Below are 21,056 nucleotides of genomic sequence, written 5' to 3' on the forward strand. Positions count from 1 at the left end.
TCCTTCTGGCATATGGGATCTAGACTCAGCACCAGCTACTGTGTTGCCATGTCTGCTTTTTATATGCATTTCTTTTAAATGTTCCAAAAGATCTCGAAAGTAAATTATCAAACTGTCTGGAATGCCGTATTTTTTAAACATTTCAATACAACACATATAGAGTCCCTGGCAGACAGTGGCAGTTGGCACAAAACATTTTCATAAGGGGGTCCGTGGCGGCGGCCAAACATGTCTTTGACATGAAAAAGTTTGAGAACCAGTGTTCTTATTCTTAAACAAAACTGGGGCTAAAACAAAACTACGTTAGACGATAAAGTTTGACCGACGCGATTCGTCCACTCCTTCAATTAATTTATATATATCTCCCTTTGTTTCTTTTGGGGTGGTTTTCAAAGGTGGAAGGCCTGGTGATGCGAGCCTCGGATTGCGAGGTTACCTGGTTGCTTATTTCTCTCCCAAAATCTGGCAGCAACACTGTAGCTAGCCTCCCCCGTTGCATAGTAGAGAGTTTATCCTATCCTGTGCAGCAACAACAATGGCCACGATCTGTCAGATTTGGAGACCGGACCGAGGACGCTGTGTGAAAGCCCAGGGCATCATTACACTCCTGTTCCTGGACCTCTTCTTGCAGTGTGTAAACGGTATATATGAATAATCCGTAGTTAACATACACGCTTGTTTTTAATCCAAACGGCAAGGCTACAACATGTCATTGTCACCACTGCAGCTAACATGCTACTAGCTGACTGGATTTTCACTGAATTGCACTGCTTAGCGGCATGGGCCATGGGCTAACGTTGTCGTAAACACAACACTGAATAGCGTTGATGTCTCACTATTATACGATCATTATCCATTTCTGCTTATTGCCTAATCCTCCTGCCTAAAAGTACTGACATACCAGGTAACGAATACGATAACGCGTCGTTGGCTATTTTCGGCAAGCGACACCGCTGTGCGATGGAGTATAAATCAATCAGTATTGTATATTGTTTGTTATAAAATGTTTTGATAAATTAAATACACAGCCAGGACCCCAATGGAATCAATAGGCCGTGCTTTCTTGGGTTTAATCATTTTAGCATCCTTTTGTATAGAACTGGTTTGTGCTTTTTCTTTTTTTCCTCTCAAACTGTTAAAGTATTCAAGCAAGCAATCAATCAAGCCCATTTCCCCCTGAAATTGCCCCCCCCCCCACACACACACAATGCACTGCTTTTCTGCAAATATACTTTTTCTGTTCCTATAGTATTGATGATTTTCTTGTGTTATCCTTTTAGTATTATTATATACCTGTACATTAGTTATGCAATAATACTGCATACTGTTAATAAAGTAATCAATCAATTAATTCTAATCATTGTAGTTAACTTGGTGTCTGTGTTGATTGTCTGTTGTGTTGTAGGTTATCTGAGCTCTCATGTGGGTCCAGAGCTCCCCAACACCCGGGATGCCCCACACCACAGTCCTGTCATCACCAGCCCTGTGGTTCCTGCAGCAGCCTCCGGTAAAACTCTCTGCTCATTGTTGCCCCCAGCATAATATAATATATTAAAGGAGCCAAAGCAATATGTTCCTTAATGCAGTGGTTCTGAAAGTGGGGTCCGGGGAACTACAAAAGTAGTTAATGCAGCATCGCAACCATTTTGATTGTGGCTTTTGACACGGTGAACGACTCCATACTGGTTAATAAGCTAAAAGCAATTGCTGTGAGCTGTGGTGTTCCTTTACTGTTCCTAATATATGTACAGCTCCATCTCACTGAATTAGAATATTTCGTAAAAGTTCATTTTCTTCTGTAATATAATTCAAAAAGTGAAACTTTCATATATTCTCAATTAATTGTGCATAAAGTGAAGTATTTAAAACTTATTTTGTTTTAATCTTGATGATTATGGCGTACAGCTCATGTAAGTCAAATTAGAATATTTTACGAGAAATGTCGACCATCTGAAAAGTAAATTAATGTATGCAGTTAATACTTGGTCTGGCTACTTTTGAATTGGAACGTCCCTAAATATTGAAGGTCCCTTGTAGATATTGATATACAACCTGTTCTCAGAAAATAGCTGATCTGCAAGCTCACTACCAGTGGTCCCCAAACTTTGATGGCATTTCTGTCTCTAGGACCCCCAATTTATATTGTAATATCAATGTCAATTAACTCTGAATGTACAAACTATCATTTAGCCCATAACCCACTTTGGAAACTGCTTTCCATTTGATTTAAGCTGTAGAGATGGAACGTAAATATAACATTGCTGTGGTTATGATGAAATAAATATATTGTAATTTTGTCTCATGTTGGTAGCCCACCATGCAGAATGTAATTCAGCTAGATATAGCTCAATCTGACACTTGCTCAACAGTTGTACCCGATTCATTGATTATTGTATTAACAGTTTGTATAGCATGGGTACAGAATGATATAGGGTTAGAAAAAGGAAAAACAATTTACAGTATAGAAAGAAGGGGCTGTGGTCACTGGTCATTGTTTTTAATATCATTAAGAACAGAGTAACTTTTTATCAATGAAAATGCCATCGTGATTCATCTCCATCCAATGTACAGTCTGCACAGCAGCTTGCAATCTGTTTCCATAGCTCGTTTGCCTGGGGGAAAAAACAACAAGCATTGCTAATTAGTTATGTAAGTTTTGCAACTTGTGGGGATTAGCTTAACATTGGTCATGATAAAACCATAGCTATCACTGCAGCGAGTAGCCAACGTTATGCAGCGTCAGCGTTATGTAGGTACAGTAGGCTATTTCACGGCTTTTAAGAGCTCCAAATGTTGACATATCGTGGTCTGGGGGGTCGGACTGATGCCTGCTAATAAGCTAGCTTGCATCCGAGTTGTATCACCGGCGCACCGGCGATAAATAAAAAAGAATAAAGCGCTGATGCGTGCCAAATGAATGGGTAACGTTGTATGAATGCAACGCCGTATCGGCGTATCATATCGTTAGTGAGACTGCGATATTTTTGGCGATGCAGATTGTTAATACATTCAAATAATATTGGTTATTATAATATTTTTCCATAATAAAGGACATAAAAGGCTTCTTACCTCGTCCGCCTTTCAGCCCTCAGTGATGTTGCTCCGTTTTAAGTCCCGTCGAGACATCCCTTCAAACGAAGGGGATTCTACCCCTCGCCCTTGGCCCTACCCCTCCATCCAAAGACAATTGAGATAACACTTCCCCCTCACGTGAACGCGCATAAGCAAGGGCTAAGGGCCAGGACGAAGGGAGGAATTGGGATTGGGCCTAAGTCTCACGTCACGCCTTCCTCTTGACAATACAACCTAGATTCTCTGTGGGGTTCAGGTCATGCCAGTTGACTGGTCAGTTAAGACATGCAAATTCCTTGACTCCTTCAAAACCGCTCTCAAAGGGCACCTACGGCCTGACGGCTGCAATTCGAAACCGGCCCCTGTAAAATCTGAATCCCCCACCCACGCCTTTCCCCCCTCACTGTATGTTTTTTTCCCTTTTTACCTATGATGATTTCGGCTATATAGAAGTGTATATGTGTACATCTCTAAATGTTATGATGAATTGAACATGGTGGACCCTATTGTAAACAAGTGTAATGCTTTATGGTGTCGTCCACAGTTAACAGTTTTGTATTGTGTTGTGCTTGAAATGTACTATAATTCTCCAATATGTTAATAAATCAATCAACATTGGCTATTCAAAAATAGCAGATCTACAAGTTTATTGGATTTTGATTTTTAAATGTTTATATTGAAATGTTATTTCTTTAAAAAAGATCTCTTTCTGGATTAGGCACAAAACCTTTTCAGATTGGGGTCTGTGGCCAAATTCATATCAATTTGGGCGTCTGGCATGACATTTTTTTTTTTTTTTTAACAATATATTTATTGCATTTTTTTTTTGTACAAACAGACAATACAACAAACAAAACAATACACAATACAGACAATACAATTACCCAAAATGAAAAACAAACAAAACAAAACAACAACATACAGTACGTACATAATAATAATAACTGGCATGACATTTGATGTTTGATAATGTCCTTTACTCCTCACCAGCATCTCCCACAGACGAGAAGAGTGACACAGCTAAGTGTCCCAGTGGGGGTCTGTGTAGTCGACTGCCAGCCGACTGCATCTCCTGCCACTTCCATCAAAACTGCAGCTACGGGAAGACAGCCTCCTTTAACTGCAGGCCAAAAGCAGGAGTCCACTGTCTGGTGAGATATCTTTGATCAAATAGTTAATTCTTTGTGGTGCTCACCAGCTTGTGTGATGTGGCCTTGTGATTAAAGTGTCCGTAGTGACTGAGACTAGGAGGTCTGGGGTTCGATTCCCCCACCAGGTCTTACCAAAGACTATAAAATATAAAGAATGAGGCAACCTGGGAAGCTGAGCTGGGGTCTGGGATGGCCTGAATTGCGTCTAGGTTGGAATGAAGTGGAGTTATGCCACCTGCAGACAGCTGGAACCCTACAAATTCAATTTCAGGGACAGAGAGGACACATTTGTCAGTATTGAGTCAGGGTGTGCTTGGCCAGGGCAGCAAACGCCATGTTGAGTCGCTCGTCATGAACGTCAGCCGTGGCCCCGTGCACTACCAAATCACAGAGATAAATGGCCACGCCCAGTATGCCAGCCAGCACAGAGACCATGACTTTCTGGCTTTCTGGAAGCAGCTAGGGGCGGAGCAGAGGCTGAAAGCCATCCGAGTGTAGCGGAACACCCCGGCATGTGTCACAAAGGGAGGGGGTACTGGTCTGGGACCACTGCCTTATTAACTGCACGCAGACACGCAGGCCCCCCGACCTCTTTTTTGCCACCACCAGGTTCGAGACCCAGGGCTAAGGGTTGTATTTAAGCTGCGTCATGGTCCACTGATTCACAAACACAATATTGGTGACGAGGATGGGATAACAACGGTAAAGCAACGTCATGTTGTATATCAAGACTGAAGTAGTCGATCCCAGATAATCCCCCCAATCATCACAAAGGCAACACAGGAATATGCAACGAGCGCAGCACAATCAAACAGCTGTCAGTGAGACAACATGTAGATCTGCTACTTTTGATACTATTGTGTGACACTGGGGAATTCATTTACGAAAAAACACAAACAAAATATTGAGATAAGAGGTTTCTGCCTGACCGCAACGATATGTATGGTCAAAAATCACACCTGTGTGAAGTGAGGGGTGCTCTTATCATCGTACATCATCATGACGTAACATGTCGATTAGCTCAGACACTATTACGTAAAATTGTCCATTCATTGTCAATGGGAATTTAATGTTTGTGTAAGACGAAAATATACATTAATAGCTGAATATAGGAGGGACCAGCGCCCCTCAAAGATGCCGAGGAGTTGCTGTACAGTGGTTACTGACATGATGTTTGTTCCCTTAATGCAGGGGGAGTCGGGACAGCAGCAGGCCAACTTCTCCCTGTCCATCACCTGTCGGTTCTGTTGGCAGCTGGACCCGTCTCTGTACCGCTGCTCCAACTCTCCCAGCTGTATGACGGTGTCCTGTCCACGCAAGCGCTACAACGCCACCTGTGTGGTGCTGGACCATGTGCACTGTTTAGGTAATGCTGAATGTTCTTTTCACCTAATTTCATTGCACAAAAGGATACTGGTGTTAGTTACTGTGAATAGGTAATGGTTTTCTTCTCTGCTAAAGCTTGTTTTATTGTTGTATACTGTATCAACTATCAAGGGCATCTAGCCTCTTTACAGAGTAGAGCCGTTTCTAAAGGTAGCTCTCCACGCACCCACATTGGCGGTAGTAAGTGTTGGAAAGCATCTGTTGTTGCGTCGGGTCACAAGTTGTAAGGAAGCTCGGTCGGTCGATAGCAGCGGGCTTGTTGTTGAAAAAGACATCACGGCACGCCATAGTCTATTTTTAGCACCATAGTAGCAGTCTGTTGGTGTCAGCTCTTGTGTGCATTCAGCAACTTTGTTTCCAACAAACTGATCTCACGACTTTATTCGACTGCCAGTCTAGTAATCTGCATGCTGTAGTAGTCTGTTTGGTGGAGAGCTACTTTTTTCTTCTTTTTTTAAAAGATTCGTTTTTTGACCTACTACTGTCACAGCTGGCATGTGTTAATATTCTTGTCTTTTCTCTGCCCTCTGTTGCTTACTGTACTCTAGGTAAAAGAGATTTTCCTAAACGTTTATACTGCAACTGGACTGGAGGATACAAATGGTCAACTGCACTAGCACTCAGGTAACCACAAACGACACAGTGTTATATATATATATGGGGTTCTCAACGTTTTGGGCTGGGGACCCCTGGAAATGCTTTGGCCATGACTCGCGCCCCCCTGCCCCCCTCTTCTAGAGAGATAAAGTATCTCTAGAAACGTTAATATTTTAAACAAGAGGCATGTTGAAGTCAGAAATGAAGACCGAAGTATAGCCATCTGGTCAAAACCACTGAGAGCTCCCTAGATTATGCGCGGCGAGCCTTTCTTTCTGAGCGCTAAACAAGGATGTGAACGGCAGCACCATAGAGTTATTATACAATAGAGAAGACACCCAGAGGAAATCCTGAAGCGCAATGGACATAGTGGCCGAAGAAGGTATTGCAGTTTGGTAAGGTTTGGTCCTCAAACACATGAACGCGCACTAGGCTCCGTCCACTCTGCCGGTCGCTCGCGCGTTCATGTGTTTGAGGACAATCCATCCAGAATGCACACTGCTCCTAAACCGGAAGGAGGAGTGGATTCGCCTCATGCGCTTCTGAGCAACTCAATGCAAGTGGACGGGAGGAGAACTTGGGTGTCTTCTCTATTGTATATATACTCTAAGGGCAGCACGCATGAGCGAACAGCAAGGAGTACATTGCAGAAGGAGAGGCCAACCCCCCAAAAAAAGAAAATCTGAATATTTTTATTTATATCAATGAAAAAGCGTTAGGACGTGTGTACACGTCCTCACAATCCATTGCTTGGATTACGGCTCCACACGTCGTACGGTCTGAATGTGTTAAGGAAAGTTTATGCATGCACTGTGTGTACTAGCCTATATGTAAACTCTTAATTTCCATTTTCCAGCCATTCATTTATTTTTAATCATCTGTGGACCCCCCCCCCCCCCCAAAATAATTTCGGGGCCCCCAAGGGGTCTCTACTCACAGGTTGAGAACCCCTGTTATATATGACCAGCCTATTTAGAACTAAAACTCCCTCAAACATTCAACCTTTGATCGATTATCAAAGTTGGATATCACACAATTTTGCAGGTTCTGGTGGGACTCGCTGTGTACTGTGGCAATTAGTAGCTCTCTTGCAAAAATAAAAAGTGATAGGTTATCAATTAAACCTGTAACACCAGTTGTAGTTGTATGCACTAGTAACCACATTATCTTACACATAATTACAACATTATTGGTATTTGAAAATGTTTCCATTTAGTCCACCTAAACGCAGACATAAACTAAGACAAGAGAAGGTTTAAATGATGGTTGGTTATGATATCTCTGGCTTAGGTGGACTGAGTCCTTATTCTGCCAAGACCTTGACAGTGTTTCAGTTAACATGACAAAAAAAGAGATGTTCTACCAGCTGTTCTTTTAAAATCTAAATGGCAAAGGCGTTTAGATTTTAGTTTAGTTTTAAAGTCTTTATTTTGAGTGCCTTACTAAACCGATCAACCTTCAATCAAATCTCACCCATTTTCCTAAAATGCAACCCATACTTGCTGTAGATTAATGTTCTGAGGGCATCACTGATTCTGTCTGTTATCTCTTATTGGCAGTATAACACTGGGTGGTTTCGGAGCTGACCGTTTCTACCTGGGCCAGTGGAGGGAAGGCCTGGGCAAGCTGTTCAGCTTCGGAGGCCTGGGTATCTGGACCTTAATAGACGTACTGCTTATAGGGGTTGGTTATGTTGGGCCAGCCGATGGTTCCCTCTACATCTGACCCCTGTGTGTGTGTGTGTGTGTGTGTGTGGGGAGCCGGTTGGTTGGTTGGTTGGATGGACAGTTGCCGTCCATGACTCCTGTTACTTCTCAACATGTCTTGCCTACTCAAGCTTCCTATATTCCTCTGCAACAACATAACTGTCATCCCATCAGACTAAGCAGACAGAATGTGTTTTCCCTGGTCACATGCAGAATGAAGCTACAGTGCTCACAGTTCTGTTCCATTCATCCTCCTGCACTCATCTTGCTGACCTTGTTTTGGAGAAACCGTACTGGAGAGCTAAAGAGACATTGGCCCGGTTTCCCTACGGACACATGGTGTAAGAGGTATGGTGCTGCACATGCTCAGATGTCCTCTAGGCCGCACACAGAAGCCTGTGAACATACACATTTCGTGCATAGATGTGCCACGCAATGGTAGGCGTCAGGTCTGGTATGGTAGGCCTCAGGCCTGGTATGGTAGGCCTCAGGCCTGGTATGGTAGGCCTCAGGTCTACCATTCTGAAATTTAATGTAATAATATTTGGACTGCTGGACAGCTGCCAGTAGGCTCCCTTTACTTAAATAATATATATATATATATATTTAATATATAAATTAAATTTGATGGTAGACCTGAGGCCTACCATACCAGGCCTGAGGCCTACCATTGAGTGGCACATCTATGCACGAAATGTCTATGTTCACACTTCACAGGCTTCCGTGTGCGGCATAAAGGGCATCTGAGCATGTGCACACCATACCTCTTACACCATGTGTCCGTAGGGAAACCGGGCCATTATTTTTTCTGTCTGGGGAAATGTTGGTTCTAAAGGCTAGCTGATCGGTACGGCTGGGTCATGCTGACTGCAACTATAGATGGGTGTGGTTTCCTGCTGAGCTTTTGCTCACGTTGACAACATGTCTTGGGACTCGTGTGGTACTCACTGCACGGTAAATGCATTTCCGGAGGAAGCAGCATGCCATGTAACCATGGTTCTAGTGAATTTTCTTGCTGTCGTGCAGAAACCTTTTTTTTCCCCTTCTTTTTAAATTAATGCCATATTTGGATCATACTCCAGCATCACAGAAAAGGATCAAAAGTAGCAAATCCGCAAGCTCGAAACACATCACGTTTTGAGTGTGTAGATCTGCTACTTGGGCGTCAGTGGTTCAGGGTTAGAGTAGCTGGTAGAGCAGCCGGATGGGAACCTGGCGTGAGGTTACCAGTTCGATCCCGGGCTCCCCCAGAGTTAGTTGCGAAGTGTCCTACTCTGAACCCCGCCCTAATTGCTCCCAATGTGCAGGTTGGTGCCTTGCATGATTTCCTCTGCCATCGGTGTATGAATGTGTGTTATTGGGTGAATGTAATGCACAATCTATGTAAAGCGTTTTGGATAAAAGCGCTATATAAATGCACCATTTACCTTTTTCGCACCATTTACCTTACCTGTAACAACAGATTTATGGCAACAATGGGAGGTAACGGAACACTGACGGATACCATTTATGTCCCACTTACAGTATGAAGAACAGAGATCTGAGATTTGTGTTCACAGTTGTTTTTAACAGACAAACCTTTTTCTTTCCTACCAGCCTCGGTGTCTCTTTTGTGTGTACTGTGGATGAACACTGTAAGATATGGGGCCTGATTGTTAATTTATAAGGCTGGAGTGTTTGTCCATTGCTTCAGCTGTACGGTTATCCAACCATAAAGACACATCCCATTACTAGAAAATGTGGTTTTGTTGATCACTGAAAGTAGTATGTATGTAATATCACATAGGCATCCCAATTAGGGCTATTCAATCTAATTTCTATTTAATGACTACATTTCTCCACCTGAAATTCGGTTTTATTTTTGTGAATTATAAAGTGAAAGGGTGCTGCTAATTAAGTCTGGAAGAGCTTGACTGACTGACTGAAACACATTTACTCTGATTAATTTCCTCATAATGGTGAAGCTGCGTGGAAGTGCAACCATAGATGCAATTTCCTTTTGTTATAGTTCTGATTACACACACACACGCACATTGTCTGTTGGGAGTATAACTTTTACTGTACTGTACATAATAAAAACTGGGTTTTATTTACTTCAAAATATTACACTACTACTCACTCAGACTGTATGTCTTCACATGGCAAACTCATATACCTACGCGTACTCCAGTTTTTAGGTGATGGTTGGGAAAACTAAAACATGATATCACTGAGCCGTGGTGATGAGCGACTCACTGCTCACCCCAGCATATCTCTCTTGTACGGTGGGCACACCGTCTCCGTCATGTAGCTTTGTGTGTCTCTGTCCGTCTGTTTAGGCCCCTACATGTATGTCTGTCTGTTTAGAGTACTAACGGGTGACAAAGTGGCGTGGTGCGTGACGGGAAGTTTTTAGTGTAACACCAATTTATTTTTCAGCACGAGTGTCTGTCTGTGCCAGAGTTCAGTACAGTTCAACAATTACAGTATAGTTCCACCACTCACTTCACACAGGTGTGATTTTCCTAACCGTTGCGGTGGTTAGGTTATCGCCTAAAACTGGAGTATGCGTCCCACTTTACTACTGTATGCATAGATTAAAGTTCTCAGTCGTCATTTTCAGCCAGCATGTCTATGTTGTATGCATTATGTAGAATAGCAGGAACAATATTTCTGAAACCTAATTTTACATATTGAGTTAAGGAAACAACGCTAGTGTGGGAGGGCTCAAATCACACATTACTCTAGGACTTCACTTGGCCATGCGAAATGGTTCATGAGATTTATTTTGCTTTAATCCATGTGTACAGTACAGTATGTCTTCACATAGCTTACTGTATGTGATCATTAAAATGCTGTTCTCAGAGCTGCACATGCCCAGGCGGATGCTACTGTATGCTCTCTTAACCCATTCTGACCTGAGATCAGATTCATACGAGGTTTCCACGGGACACACACTGGTCTGATTAACCCATTCTGACCTGAGATCAGATTCTAAAAATGTCAGTCGTTCTTCAAATTTTTCAAAAATAGCAGACCTACAAGCTCGTATCGCGCCACTCGGTGGCGCGATATGAGCTTGTAGATCTGCTATTTTTCAATAGCTAAAGCATAACATGATGCCAACACCAAAATGGGTGCCCGGTCAGAATGGGTTAAGTAGTGTTTTGATTCCTTTTCACATCATTCTGTTTGGTTTCATGGGTTGTTCATCATTACACCAACCTTATTGCTATTGGTTATACTTACTGTAGGATGCTGTTACTCGAGAATGTGCAGCGCAAATGTACACCTTGCTGCTGTAAAATTTATATTATTACCGTATTTTGTTTTTAATTTGAAGTTTTGATTTGTCTTTTCTGCTTGGCCACTATGTAAATAAATTGTGAAATATCAGTTTTTACTCTTATGTGATCAATGTAGTAGTGTGTTAATTTACAAGTTAGAATATGGACTGGCTATAGGGATAGGATATTTCTACCTGACAACAGCAATATACTTCTTGGTTGGTTGATAGAATTCACAGCTATATTCATGGCTGAAGCCACTTTCACAGGCGTGGGTTTTTCCACAGATGAAATATGGTCCATCGAAAGGACACGTTCTAACAGTAGTTGGTGTGAAAGTGAATCTATCTAATTCCTAATTCAGACCTCTCTCTGTTACATAATGTGGGAGGGGTGGGAGGAGGTACATGAAATAACTTCCACTATGGACAGTGTTTGGGCTTGTGTCAAGTTAGAATGGGTTGTTCTTGCAGCAGCTGCGAAACTTTTACTCCTCCCCAGATTCTAGTTCCTCAAATTTGACACCGCCCATACACTTGAGAGCCATGTAAAGAGAGCCTCAACAATCATTTAAAGCAATGGCAGCCACCAGGTCATCACATTTGTGATGCACTTAACTCTGAGGGCAACAGATTATTTTAAATGCTAGCTTTAAATAAAGATGTTATGGTGTTGGACTTGGACTTGGAAGTTAAAACAGCTAAACCTTCCCCCAACATTCAGTTGAGCATTTTTGTGTTGTCAGGAGTGGAAAAAGTACACCCTGGGAAACTCCCTATAAACAAATACAAGGATACTTATCTCATCATTCAATATACATTTAATTGAACCTTTTACAGTATAGACTCCCAGAGCATTGCAAATACATCTGATTAAAAACGAGACATTTACCATGTTCATTTAAAGGCCAATATTGTACAAAGTACTGGCAATACAGTGTACATACAACATTCAGGGTTACCGTTTCCAAAATTCTACATCTTTTCCATAAGTTATATGAAAAAACAGCTTTTGTCATTTAGATATGGACTTATGTAAATTAATTAAAGGTTGTCCCTTATTTGTTGCCCTGAGGTGTACAGGTACATTGATCACATGACAAGCATATTGGAATTCCAAATCTACATGGATCTCTGACCCAAACCGAACAGCCTACAGCCCTACACCCATAGACTGCATTGCAAACAGTCATGCCATGTTGATGAATTGAATAACTAGGACCACAATGGAAACAAGTCCCCAGGACTGTAAGCTGTAATGTCCTACTCTACCACAGTCGGTTTACATTTCTGACTAAAGTATTAAATAAAAGAAATAGGCATTTTGAGCAGACTTACTGACCCAAATGTCAGAACGTTGAGAGGCTTTCAGCACCAGACGAAACACTACATTCTGGGCTGTGTGCAACCCACTGGACTCCTGAAATGTATTAAACAATCGAATCTGGCATATTCAGTTCCCCGTCAGTCCAGGGCGCCTGGCATCACTATCCAATGCTCCTGCTCGGCACTAGATGTAACAAGAACCATTATAGTCTCATCTGGGAGAAATCCAACCTCATTACTGGACTTGGTTACATTGTTAGTATAATTATGAAGGCTATCCATTATTGTTCATATTACAGGAATAATGGCTGTAATGTGCTAAAGGTGATCAGAAATTAGGTTGCGACTCTGAGGTGAGCCAACCCAATGTTGCGTTTTATTCACTATTCATGAGAAGAGAACAAAGGACAATTATTCCAGTATAGTGTAAGCCCAATTATTCCCATCAGTGTCACTGATCACACAAAAACATGCCTCAGCCCCATCCTTTGGGGAATATAGTACAGTACCTTAACAGCTTTAGGCACTCCTGTGCGTCTTACATTATGGTCAATTACAGTATAGGCCTATAGCAAAAACATGTCAATACATTTAAGTGCAATCTCCCCAAAAAATAAATGCAAGATGCATTGCACCATGTTCCATTTTGCATGCAACTGTGATACCTGAAGTTGCAAAGGCACACATTTAGATGAAGTTGATGCTTTTACAATTGGTATTCTGGATCACCACTACAGTGAGTCACTCATCTAAATATATACAAACACATTCTGCTGAGATACAACAGATCTAAACATTATTCTCCTAGATCTCCCAAACCTCCCATCTGTGCAGCCAGTCTCAGATGGGTTTGCTGCTAGAGCAACATACTGGAGCCAATTCCACTCTCCAAGACTGGAATTAATTCAGTACGCGTTTTGGCACGCTACATAAAATCTCCATGGGCCATACTGGCTTAGCCCTAGTTTTAAAAATGAAATGGTTTGAGGAAAAAAAAAGACCTACAGAATTGCTAGAAAAGTCAATCAAGCATAGTCAAGCCAAATGCAATTTAAGTAATTTATTTAAGAAATGCACTGTACAATACCCCAGCTTAGGTGTAAAGGCAAGAGAGCATCTAAATTACTGACATTCCCCAAACATCCCAACCAGCTTTGTCATACTGACAGAAAACAGAGATAAGCCAACCCAGAGCTACCTGCCAAACAGCCTAATATTTCATAGAGACTGGAGCGAACCCCTCTCACCTCCTTTGGAAGCTTAAGTTAAGTAACCATCAAGGCATTATGAAAAGAAATAAAAAAGGCAAACAAAATACAAAAAATTAAAATACATATAATAAAATGTCCATGAAAGATAACCGATCAAACTGTACGGCAGGGCTCAGTTTAAATAGCATGTAAAAGTGATAATCACAGTAGACAAATACATAAAGGCATATGGTGATACCTCGATATCAACCCCATTGCGCCCATGCCACTATTCACACAATTTACATATTTATACATCATCCACAGACAACGTTGTGAGCCTTTAAGCACATACTTGCGGACAGAGCAGACACAAACAAAGAAAATATCTGATGTGGGCATTCTTCTCCACCCCACAGACGATATGGAAAAGGGAGCAATGGAGGTGACATGGTCCATTTCTATGGCGCCTGAGAAACAATAAAACTAGAATCTCTTTTTGAAAAGTATTTTTCCCTTGAATCAATATGAAGTTACAACTTAAATCTTCATTTGCAAATCAAAAAGATGTCACCATGTTAACAAAAAAAAAGTCATATAAAAATATAAATATATATATTTTTAACAAAAGAGACTAAACTCATCGCAAACAAAAATATCTACACGTCATTCAAATATGGGGGAGGGGGTTGCGTTTTGTGTCCAGGAACTGGGTCATAATCTTCACTGTACTGTTTATATTGGAGGGTATATATGGGAAAATGAGTCATAAGTGCTCTAATGCATCAAGTCTGAGTGGCTGCAGTCTTTCCTCGCTCGCCTATGGCGATGCAGTGGAAGCCACGGGTGCCATCAGGGCCGCGTGGCAGCCTCATGACCCCGAGCGGCAGACCATCTGCATTCTGGATCTTTCTACCCAGCATGGGGCTGCCCACTGGACTGCTCTCTTGTGATGCCACCTGCCGACGGCGTTGAACCCAGGGGCTCCCTGAAGGGGTCAGGCTGCTATCTGAGGAGTAGTCTGCCCAGCGGCGCCCAGCCTCAGGGCTCAGCCTGCCCTCGCTGGCCAGGGGAGACTTGTGGGGGAGAGGGGATTTGCGCTGGGGGCCGGGGCTGGCACGTGGGCTAGACCAGGGACTGTTTCGTGGGGACACAACAGGGCTGAGGTGGTTGATGCCTGCGGTGGTGGGGCTGAGCTTGTTACAGGAGCGTGACTTGCGGGCCAGACTGGGGGATGTGGGGTTGCTCTCGGTGTCTGAGGAGCTGCAGGCCGAATCGTCGCCATGGTACTGGAGCTCTCGAACTCTGCTATTGAGCGAACGGCTTTTGCGCATACCTCCCTCCTCGCGCGGTGGTCTTTCTTTGGGGACCTTCTTCTTCGGTGGCTTGGTTCCAATCAGGACCACCCTCAGCCCCAGGGAGCCGGCCCCTCCGTCCTCGCTACCCACAGTATCGTTCGCCTTGACCGCCGCTTCCACCTCCTCAAACTCAACGATGGCACATTCCTCCGTGATCAGCTGGGCGTATCGACTGCTCAGCCGCTTCAGGTCAGCCGGAAGATCTTTCCCAGGCTTCAGGACCCGGACTGAGGAGATGGCACCATACGTACCGAATGCCTTCAGCAATAGCTTCATCAGCTGCTCCTGCTGTGTCGCTCCCTCTCCATTCTCCCCACAATCTCTCTCCAGAGCCGCCAGTTCTGGCCAGCTCTGCAGGTCACTCAGTAGCAGCATGCGGCTAGGCAGAGATTCACTGGCAAAGACGGGCACCATTGTCTTGCGCCGCACCTTACGGCCCTCATCGTTGAGCTCAAGTACTGTTGAGTGTCTCAGGGCGTAAGCAGTTGTTCTCCAATCACGGGTCAAGTGTTTCACCTGCAAGGAGGAGAAAATAGAATATTGTGTTAAGGTATAAAATAAATATATATATATACACACACACACAACAAAGTTAACCAAATGCCCCAAATTTATTTTATGTAAGATTGTCAGGAGGGAAATTCAACAGAATGTACAGCTTCCCCTATAGCATCCTCCATCATACTTCCTGAATCAGTAAGAGCACTGATATCATTATGATACAAATGTGACTCATGACAAGGCAACAATATCCTGGCTTCATTGCATCAGCCAATGAAGCACTGCTTTTTGGGGGGGGGGGGGGCACTGATGGTTATCATGAATGCACCAAGTAAAGCCGTTTCAATAATGTTTAACTAAATTATTTAATTTTAAGTAGTGTGTGTGTGTGTGTGTGTGGGGGGGGGGGGGGTAGAATTTAACAAGAATTGAGAATTGCACTGCCGCAAAAAGCAAGCCAAACTAGAAGCTCATCAACAATTTTCTAATTCAAGTGTCCATGGCATTTGGAATGAATAGCGATATTGCTGGACAACAGGCTGGAATTCAGGCTGGACATAATTACAGACTTTATACATATTCATCATGTGAGTCTTTGATTAGCATCAATGTCTTAAAACAATATTACAAATTATTTTTAGAGCATGTTTAAATTATATTACAACATGATATACTGCAACATGTCATGTCCTTCACAACTCTTTTTTGAGCAAGAGGCTCTGAGAATCAACTTATTTAACACGTTACCTTTTTGAAAGAAGTGAGAAGCTTGACGCTGACAAAGCCCATTTTGTTGCGTCTGACATGTTTTAGCAGGAAGGCGTCGTGTTCCAGGTTCTCATCAGACAGGTAGTACTCGATCTGAGCTACCAGTTTGTGGATCAGGTCTGGGTCCGGGGGCTGCCAACTCTCCTCCTCCAGCTCACCTCCACTGGTGCCAGCTCCACTGTTTGAGAGAGGAAATATTTACTTTGCATCTTAGTAGTTCAAAGGTAGGTAGTTCAAGCTCGTTTCCCCCAGGCTGTAAAGAATTTAACAGATATTACATTAGATGAATTGTACATCTTAACATTTGGAGGTGATGGACATCAATATTGTCTATGTAATCGATACACCAGAAAAAAGATCTTGAAAATCTTCAATGATGGTCAGTTTCACCCAAATATGGACAGATTTACGATATCCGCATCAGACTGTGTTTCTAACATACTTCCAAACAGCATGCCAAAATTCAAAAAGCAGTGCATAATTATGATTTTTTACTTGACGCTGCCGGGAGCCAAAATTCCTATAAACTGTATAAACTGTGATTAATGTAAAAAATTAACAATTATGAACTTGGTAACTGCTCTTTGAATTTTGGCATGCCGTTAGGTATGGTCATAAGGTTTTCAAAAAACATCGCAAACTAATTTGGCTCGCCCCCTAGTGGTCGGTTTGCAACTTTGGAATGAAACAGGCATTTTAAGCTCCCGGCAGCCATCGTGGACGCCATCTTGAAAACGATGCCTTTCAAGTTGTTCGTTTTCCGGAAAGATTTAGTATGTTATTTAGCACACCTAATGGTAACAGATTCCATTGAAAAATCTATCAATTATTTGGGGTTCCAACCATATACTGACATATCTAATAGTGGTTTCATTGTAAACCGACCACTAGGAGGCGAGCCAAATTAGTTTGCATATGGTTTTTGAAAACCATATGCCCATACCTAACACCATGGCAAAATTCAAAAAGTAGTTACGAAGTGCATAATTGTTATGATTTTTTACATTTTAGCCACCGTGGACGCCATCTTGAAAAGGATGCCTTTCTGGTTGTTCGTCTTTCCTAAGAATTTTGTATGTTATTTTTAGCACACCCAATAGTATCAGAATCCATTGAAAAATCTATTTTATCCATTATTTTGGTTTACAACCATAGCTATACGCATCTAATATTTGAGTCTGTGCAAACAGCCCACTAGGGGGCGCGCCCAACGTGTTTGCACAGCTTTTTGAAAACCTTATACCCATACCCAACACCACGCCAAAATAAAAAAACTAAATTGTGGTGATTTTCTACGAGTCCGCCCCCAGCTATTAGTCAGGAATTGTATTCTGAAGCAGCCTCACCCCTGCACATACTGGACACAAAGGCTGCCACCATTTTTATTCTGTCCTCAGACAGTCATCTCCTTGACATTTTTCCTATGTGACAGGCTGTTGTCAACAGCCGTTCGAGTCACCAAACATGCTTCTGTGGCCACTGGCCAGAGCCTCCGCCCCACCACACTGTCCTGTAACTCCTGTTAAGACCTCTCCATCTGACAGGCTGCAGCAGACAGAGCCACGTTCTCCTAGTAGGGCTGTCATGACGACATTTTACTTGAAGATGAATTGTCACACAAACAATTGCATTTAACGATACAATAAGTGTTTTTGTAATTGAACATTGGAACACAGATTTAAAAATATATAATTTGTTTGTCTTTAAGGCTTCATGAACAAACTAGAAAAATCCCCAGGGCAGATATGACAAAGGTCTTACAACATGAAATGGAACTTTTCCCATTTTGTTGTGTTATGAGTCAAAGATGTGGGAGGGGAGTAGCTGCAACGTTCACCCCCCCCCCCCCCCCCCCCCCCCCCCCCCCCAATAATAAAACTGCCCTATTAACTGCCCACCTCATCTGGGAGGATTTTGTTCAGTATTGCATAGAAAGACTTGTGGTGGCCAATCCTTTGAAGTTACACTCAGGTAAGGACTGTGCGTGGGAACAGAGAGGGTGTGAATGAAATTCTGTGGATGACTCATCACCTCCCACAACCACCCACTCTCTTCTTTCCTCCTAGTCCAACCCCTACTAAACACTCCCAGTAAGTACCATAGCCTGTCCCCTGCAACTAAACCAGAGAGTAGCCCAACTCCTGCTGACCACCACCACAGGTGTAATAAATCCACTATCTTTGCCAAGAGCTCTGCAGATTAAAGCCAGAAACTGGCAAAAATACCCACACAAAGCATACAAATTAAAATAAATTATAGTAATTGGAACCACTCTGTTTCTCGACAACAGCAGCATGCTGTCAGGGTTAACCGTGGTCAAAATGCATCCTGTGTGAAAGAAGAATGGTTCAAATTAGAACCATTGGCTTGAAGGATACAGTACATGTATGTTACAAACTACAGATATAAAAAAAGGGACATAAATATATATTTTTGGCAATGCATGGCCCGCTCAGTAGTAGGCATCAAATAAAGGACAGTAAACAATACAAGAATTTTCTGTAACATTATTTCATACGTGCTGTAGACCCCTAGGACCATTATGGGACTGTAAATCTGAGAAGTTACATGATTTGATTGAAATTTAGTTTAGACATTTGTAGTGTTAAATACACACTGGAGGATTCCATAGTGTAGATGGCCTACTCACACAAACTGGGGGTCCTTGAAATAGATTTGAGGAATCACTGCAACAGAGCAGAGTGCAACTGAGGTGCTTTACAGACAGTAGGGGGGGCCCGGCCTACTGTGTGTGTAATATATATATATATATTTTATACACACACACACACACACACACACACACACACACACGTGTGTGTGTGTGTGTGTATGTATATTGTATATCCCCCTCCGATGGCTACAATAGAAAGCGGTGTGATTCCCCACCTCTGCTCTGGCCACTTATTTTCAGTACATTTCACAACACAACACAGTGAAGCAGATGGGATAACATATAGGGCACAGAGGACAGGAATAGCCCAGGATGACGCAGGGGAATTAGATTAGAGTAATGTGAAGGTGCCATCCTTCATCTCATCTTCTGCTCTCTCCCCAGGTGTCTGGAGTTTACGTCACTGTTGATGCCTACAGGTGGTTACACACACTTCCATTCTGTCAAAAATAAATAACTAAAAATAGAAAACCAAGCAACCAACGTATCCATCTAATTCTGTACAAATGGAACCAAATTAAAATTGACTTTTTTTGTACACTACCAGACTTTAAGTCTAAAAGTCTATCCCCGTTTGGAAGGGTGAGGTTACAAACAGGGCCAGTAAAGTCGGTGGCGGTGCTGATGCAAACTATGAAACTAATAACCATAGATGATAGATAGATAGATAGATAGATAGATAGATAGATAACTTTATTAATCCCGAAGGAAATTTGTTCCTTGACAGTAAAGACGTTATCTTTCCGGGGCGTTTGTAAAAGTCAAGAGCGACCTGTGATTTTAAAATTAAAGCTGCATGTAGGCTAGTGTACCTGGACTTGTCATGCCTTCCCTGGTCGTCTTCGCTACAGCTGCCTCCACCCAGGAAATCAATATTATTAGACGATGACACTTCTTCTGGCTCTTCATCCTCCGCCGCCTGAATAGCCACAGTGATCTTCACGGTGCCCATCACGTCCTGCAGGTGCTGGTCCACCACGGCGATCACCTGCTCCTCGCGTCCCAGTGGTGGCGGCTCCGACGGTGAGGAGGGTCCTCCTACCGGGCTCAGGAACTTCGCGGCCGCAGCGCTCATGTTGTTCCTCCACCGCAAATAGGAAGAAGTGAACGCGCTCTCGTCCTCCTCCGCTTCTTCCTCCTCGATTAAAACGGCACTCCCTCCTCCCTGGATGCCTTTATTATTATTTGTATTATTGTTATTATTGTCAATCGTGGTGGTACCAACGGGAACGAGGGGACAGCAGCGGGCACATATGCCTCGACGTTTCGCACACCAGCGGCGATGAAGGGTCCAGGGAGCTCCGAGGACACGCTCCACAGCCTCCCAGACACCCCAGACTGTACCCCACGGCGTCGGGGAGCCCTGAGGTGCAGCAGCCAGCGAAACACAGCCAGCACTAGCAGCAGGAACTGTTGAGATGGAGGTTGTTACTTCCTCATATGTAAGAGGCTTTCTGTCTTTGAAACGAGCTCTGGGATTGGGCCATGATGGCGTCTCCCCCCCGCACTCACTCCCAACCCACCAGCAAAATGTGACAGAAAGCCAGGGGGCAGGCAGCAGGAAACCGAGGCAGCGCATGAACGCGTTCACCAAAGCGTGCATTTCTTTATTTCTTTTATTTCCATCTGAGAAAGAGAGTATGGCTTCTCTCTCGGTTCACGTGTAACATGTGTCTAAATAGGGGAGTATATGTATGTATGCCTGCAAATCAACGTGCGGCGTTCTAATTGGGAAATGGCTGTGACAAGGCACGACCCCTTTTCTAACACAACTAATTGGATAACAAGTTTGTGGATTTTATACCGCTGTCGCTCCAGTCTATACGTCTTCTCATAATAATAATAATTGAGGACAGTGTGCACAGTGCACGCACAAGTTGCAAAACATTAGCAGTTCAGAAAATAAAAAAATAATTGTGGCCATTCATGATATCATCAGTTCACTGAGTGCACCACATTTACTACAAATCGTTACTGTACGTCATCCACACTGCTGTTGACTTTCCCCTCCCTCCCCAGTAGGCAGTAGGCTATACCCCATGTGAGATAAGTTTACTCCTCC

General features: G+C 43.0%; 2 protein-coding genes across 2 annotated transcripts; one reads left to right on the top strand and one right to left on the bottom strand.

The window, feature by feature from the left end:
• Positions 1–508: 508 nt before the first annotated feature.
• On the top strand, positions 509–8,521 carry tm2d3 (TM2 domain containing 3). Its single transcript, XM_080762517.1, has 7 exons — positions 509–641; positions 1,406–1,507; positions 4,063–4,223; positions 5,415–5,589; positions 6,158–6,233; positions 7,766–8,361; positions 8,404–8,521. The coding sequence occupies exons 1-6, from the start codon at positions 536–538 to the stop codon at positions 7,929–7,931; spliced, it is 786 nt and encodes a 261-aa protein (XP_080618643.1). The 5' UTR covers positions 509–535; the 3' UTR covers positions 7,932–8,361; positions 8,404–8,521.
• A 5,027-nt stretch (positions 8,522–13,548) lies between these two features.
• On the bottom strand, positions 13,549–20,597 carry larp6a (La ribonucleoprotein 6, translational regulator a; the record flags this gene model as incomplete). The annotated part of the gene is made up of 3 exons (XM_080760276.1): positions 13,549–15,567; positions 16,300–16,498; positions 19,807–20,597. 3 exons carry the CDS (start codon positions 20,595–20,597, stop codon positions 14,479–14,481), a joined length of 2,079 nt encoding a protein of 692 aa, XP_080616402.1. The 3' UTR covers positions 13,549–14,478.
• Positions 20,598–21,056: the final 459 nt, after the last annotated feature.

Source organism: Protomyctophum bolini (assembly GCF_963924005.1).
Source record: "Protomyctophum bolini genome assembly, chromosome: 1".
NCBI classification, from domain to species: Eukaryota; Metazoa; Chordata; class Actinopteri; order Myctophiformes; family Myctophidae; genus Protomyctophum; species Protomyctophum bolini.

What these genes read in the sequence shown, in the direction of transcription:
- tm2d3 (XM_080762517.1), top strand. Translation starts at nt 536, where the DNA reads ATGGCCACGATCTGTCAGATTTGGAGACCGGACCGAGGACGCTGTGTG. An exon ending in CTTCTTGCAGTGTGTAAACG is followed by an intron (nt 642 to 1,405) that starts GTATATATGAAT and finishes GTTGTGTTGTAG; the next exon opens with GTTATCTGAGCTCTCATGTG. An exon ending in GGACCATGTGCACTGTTTAG is followed by an intron (nt 5,590 to 6,157) that starts GTAATGCTGAAT and finishes ACTGTACTCTAG; the next exon opens with GTAAAAGAGATTTTCCTAAA.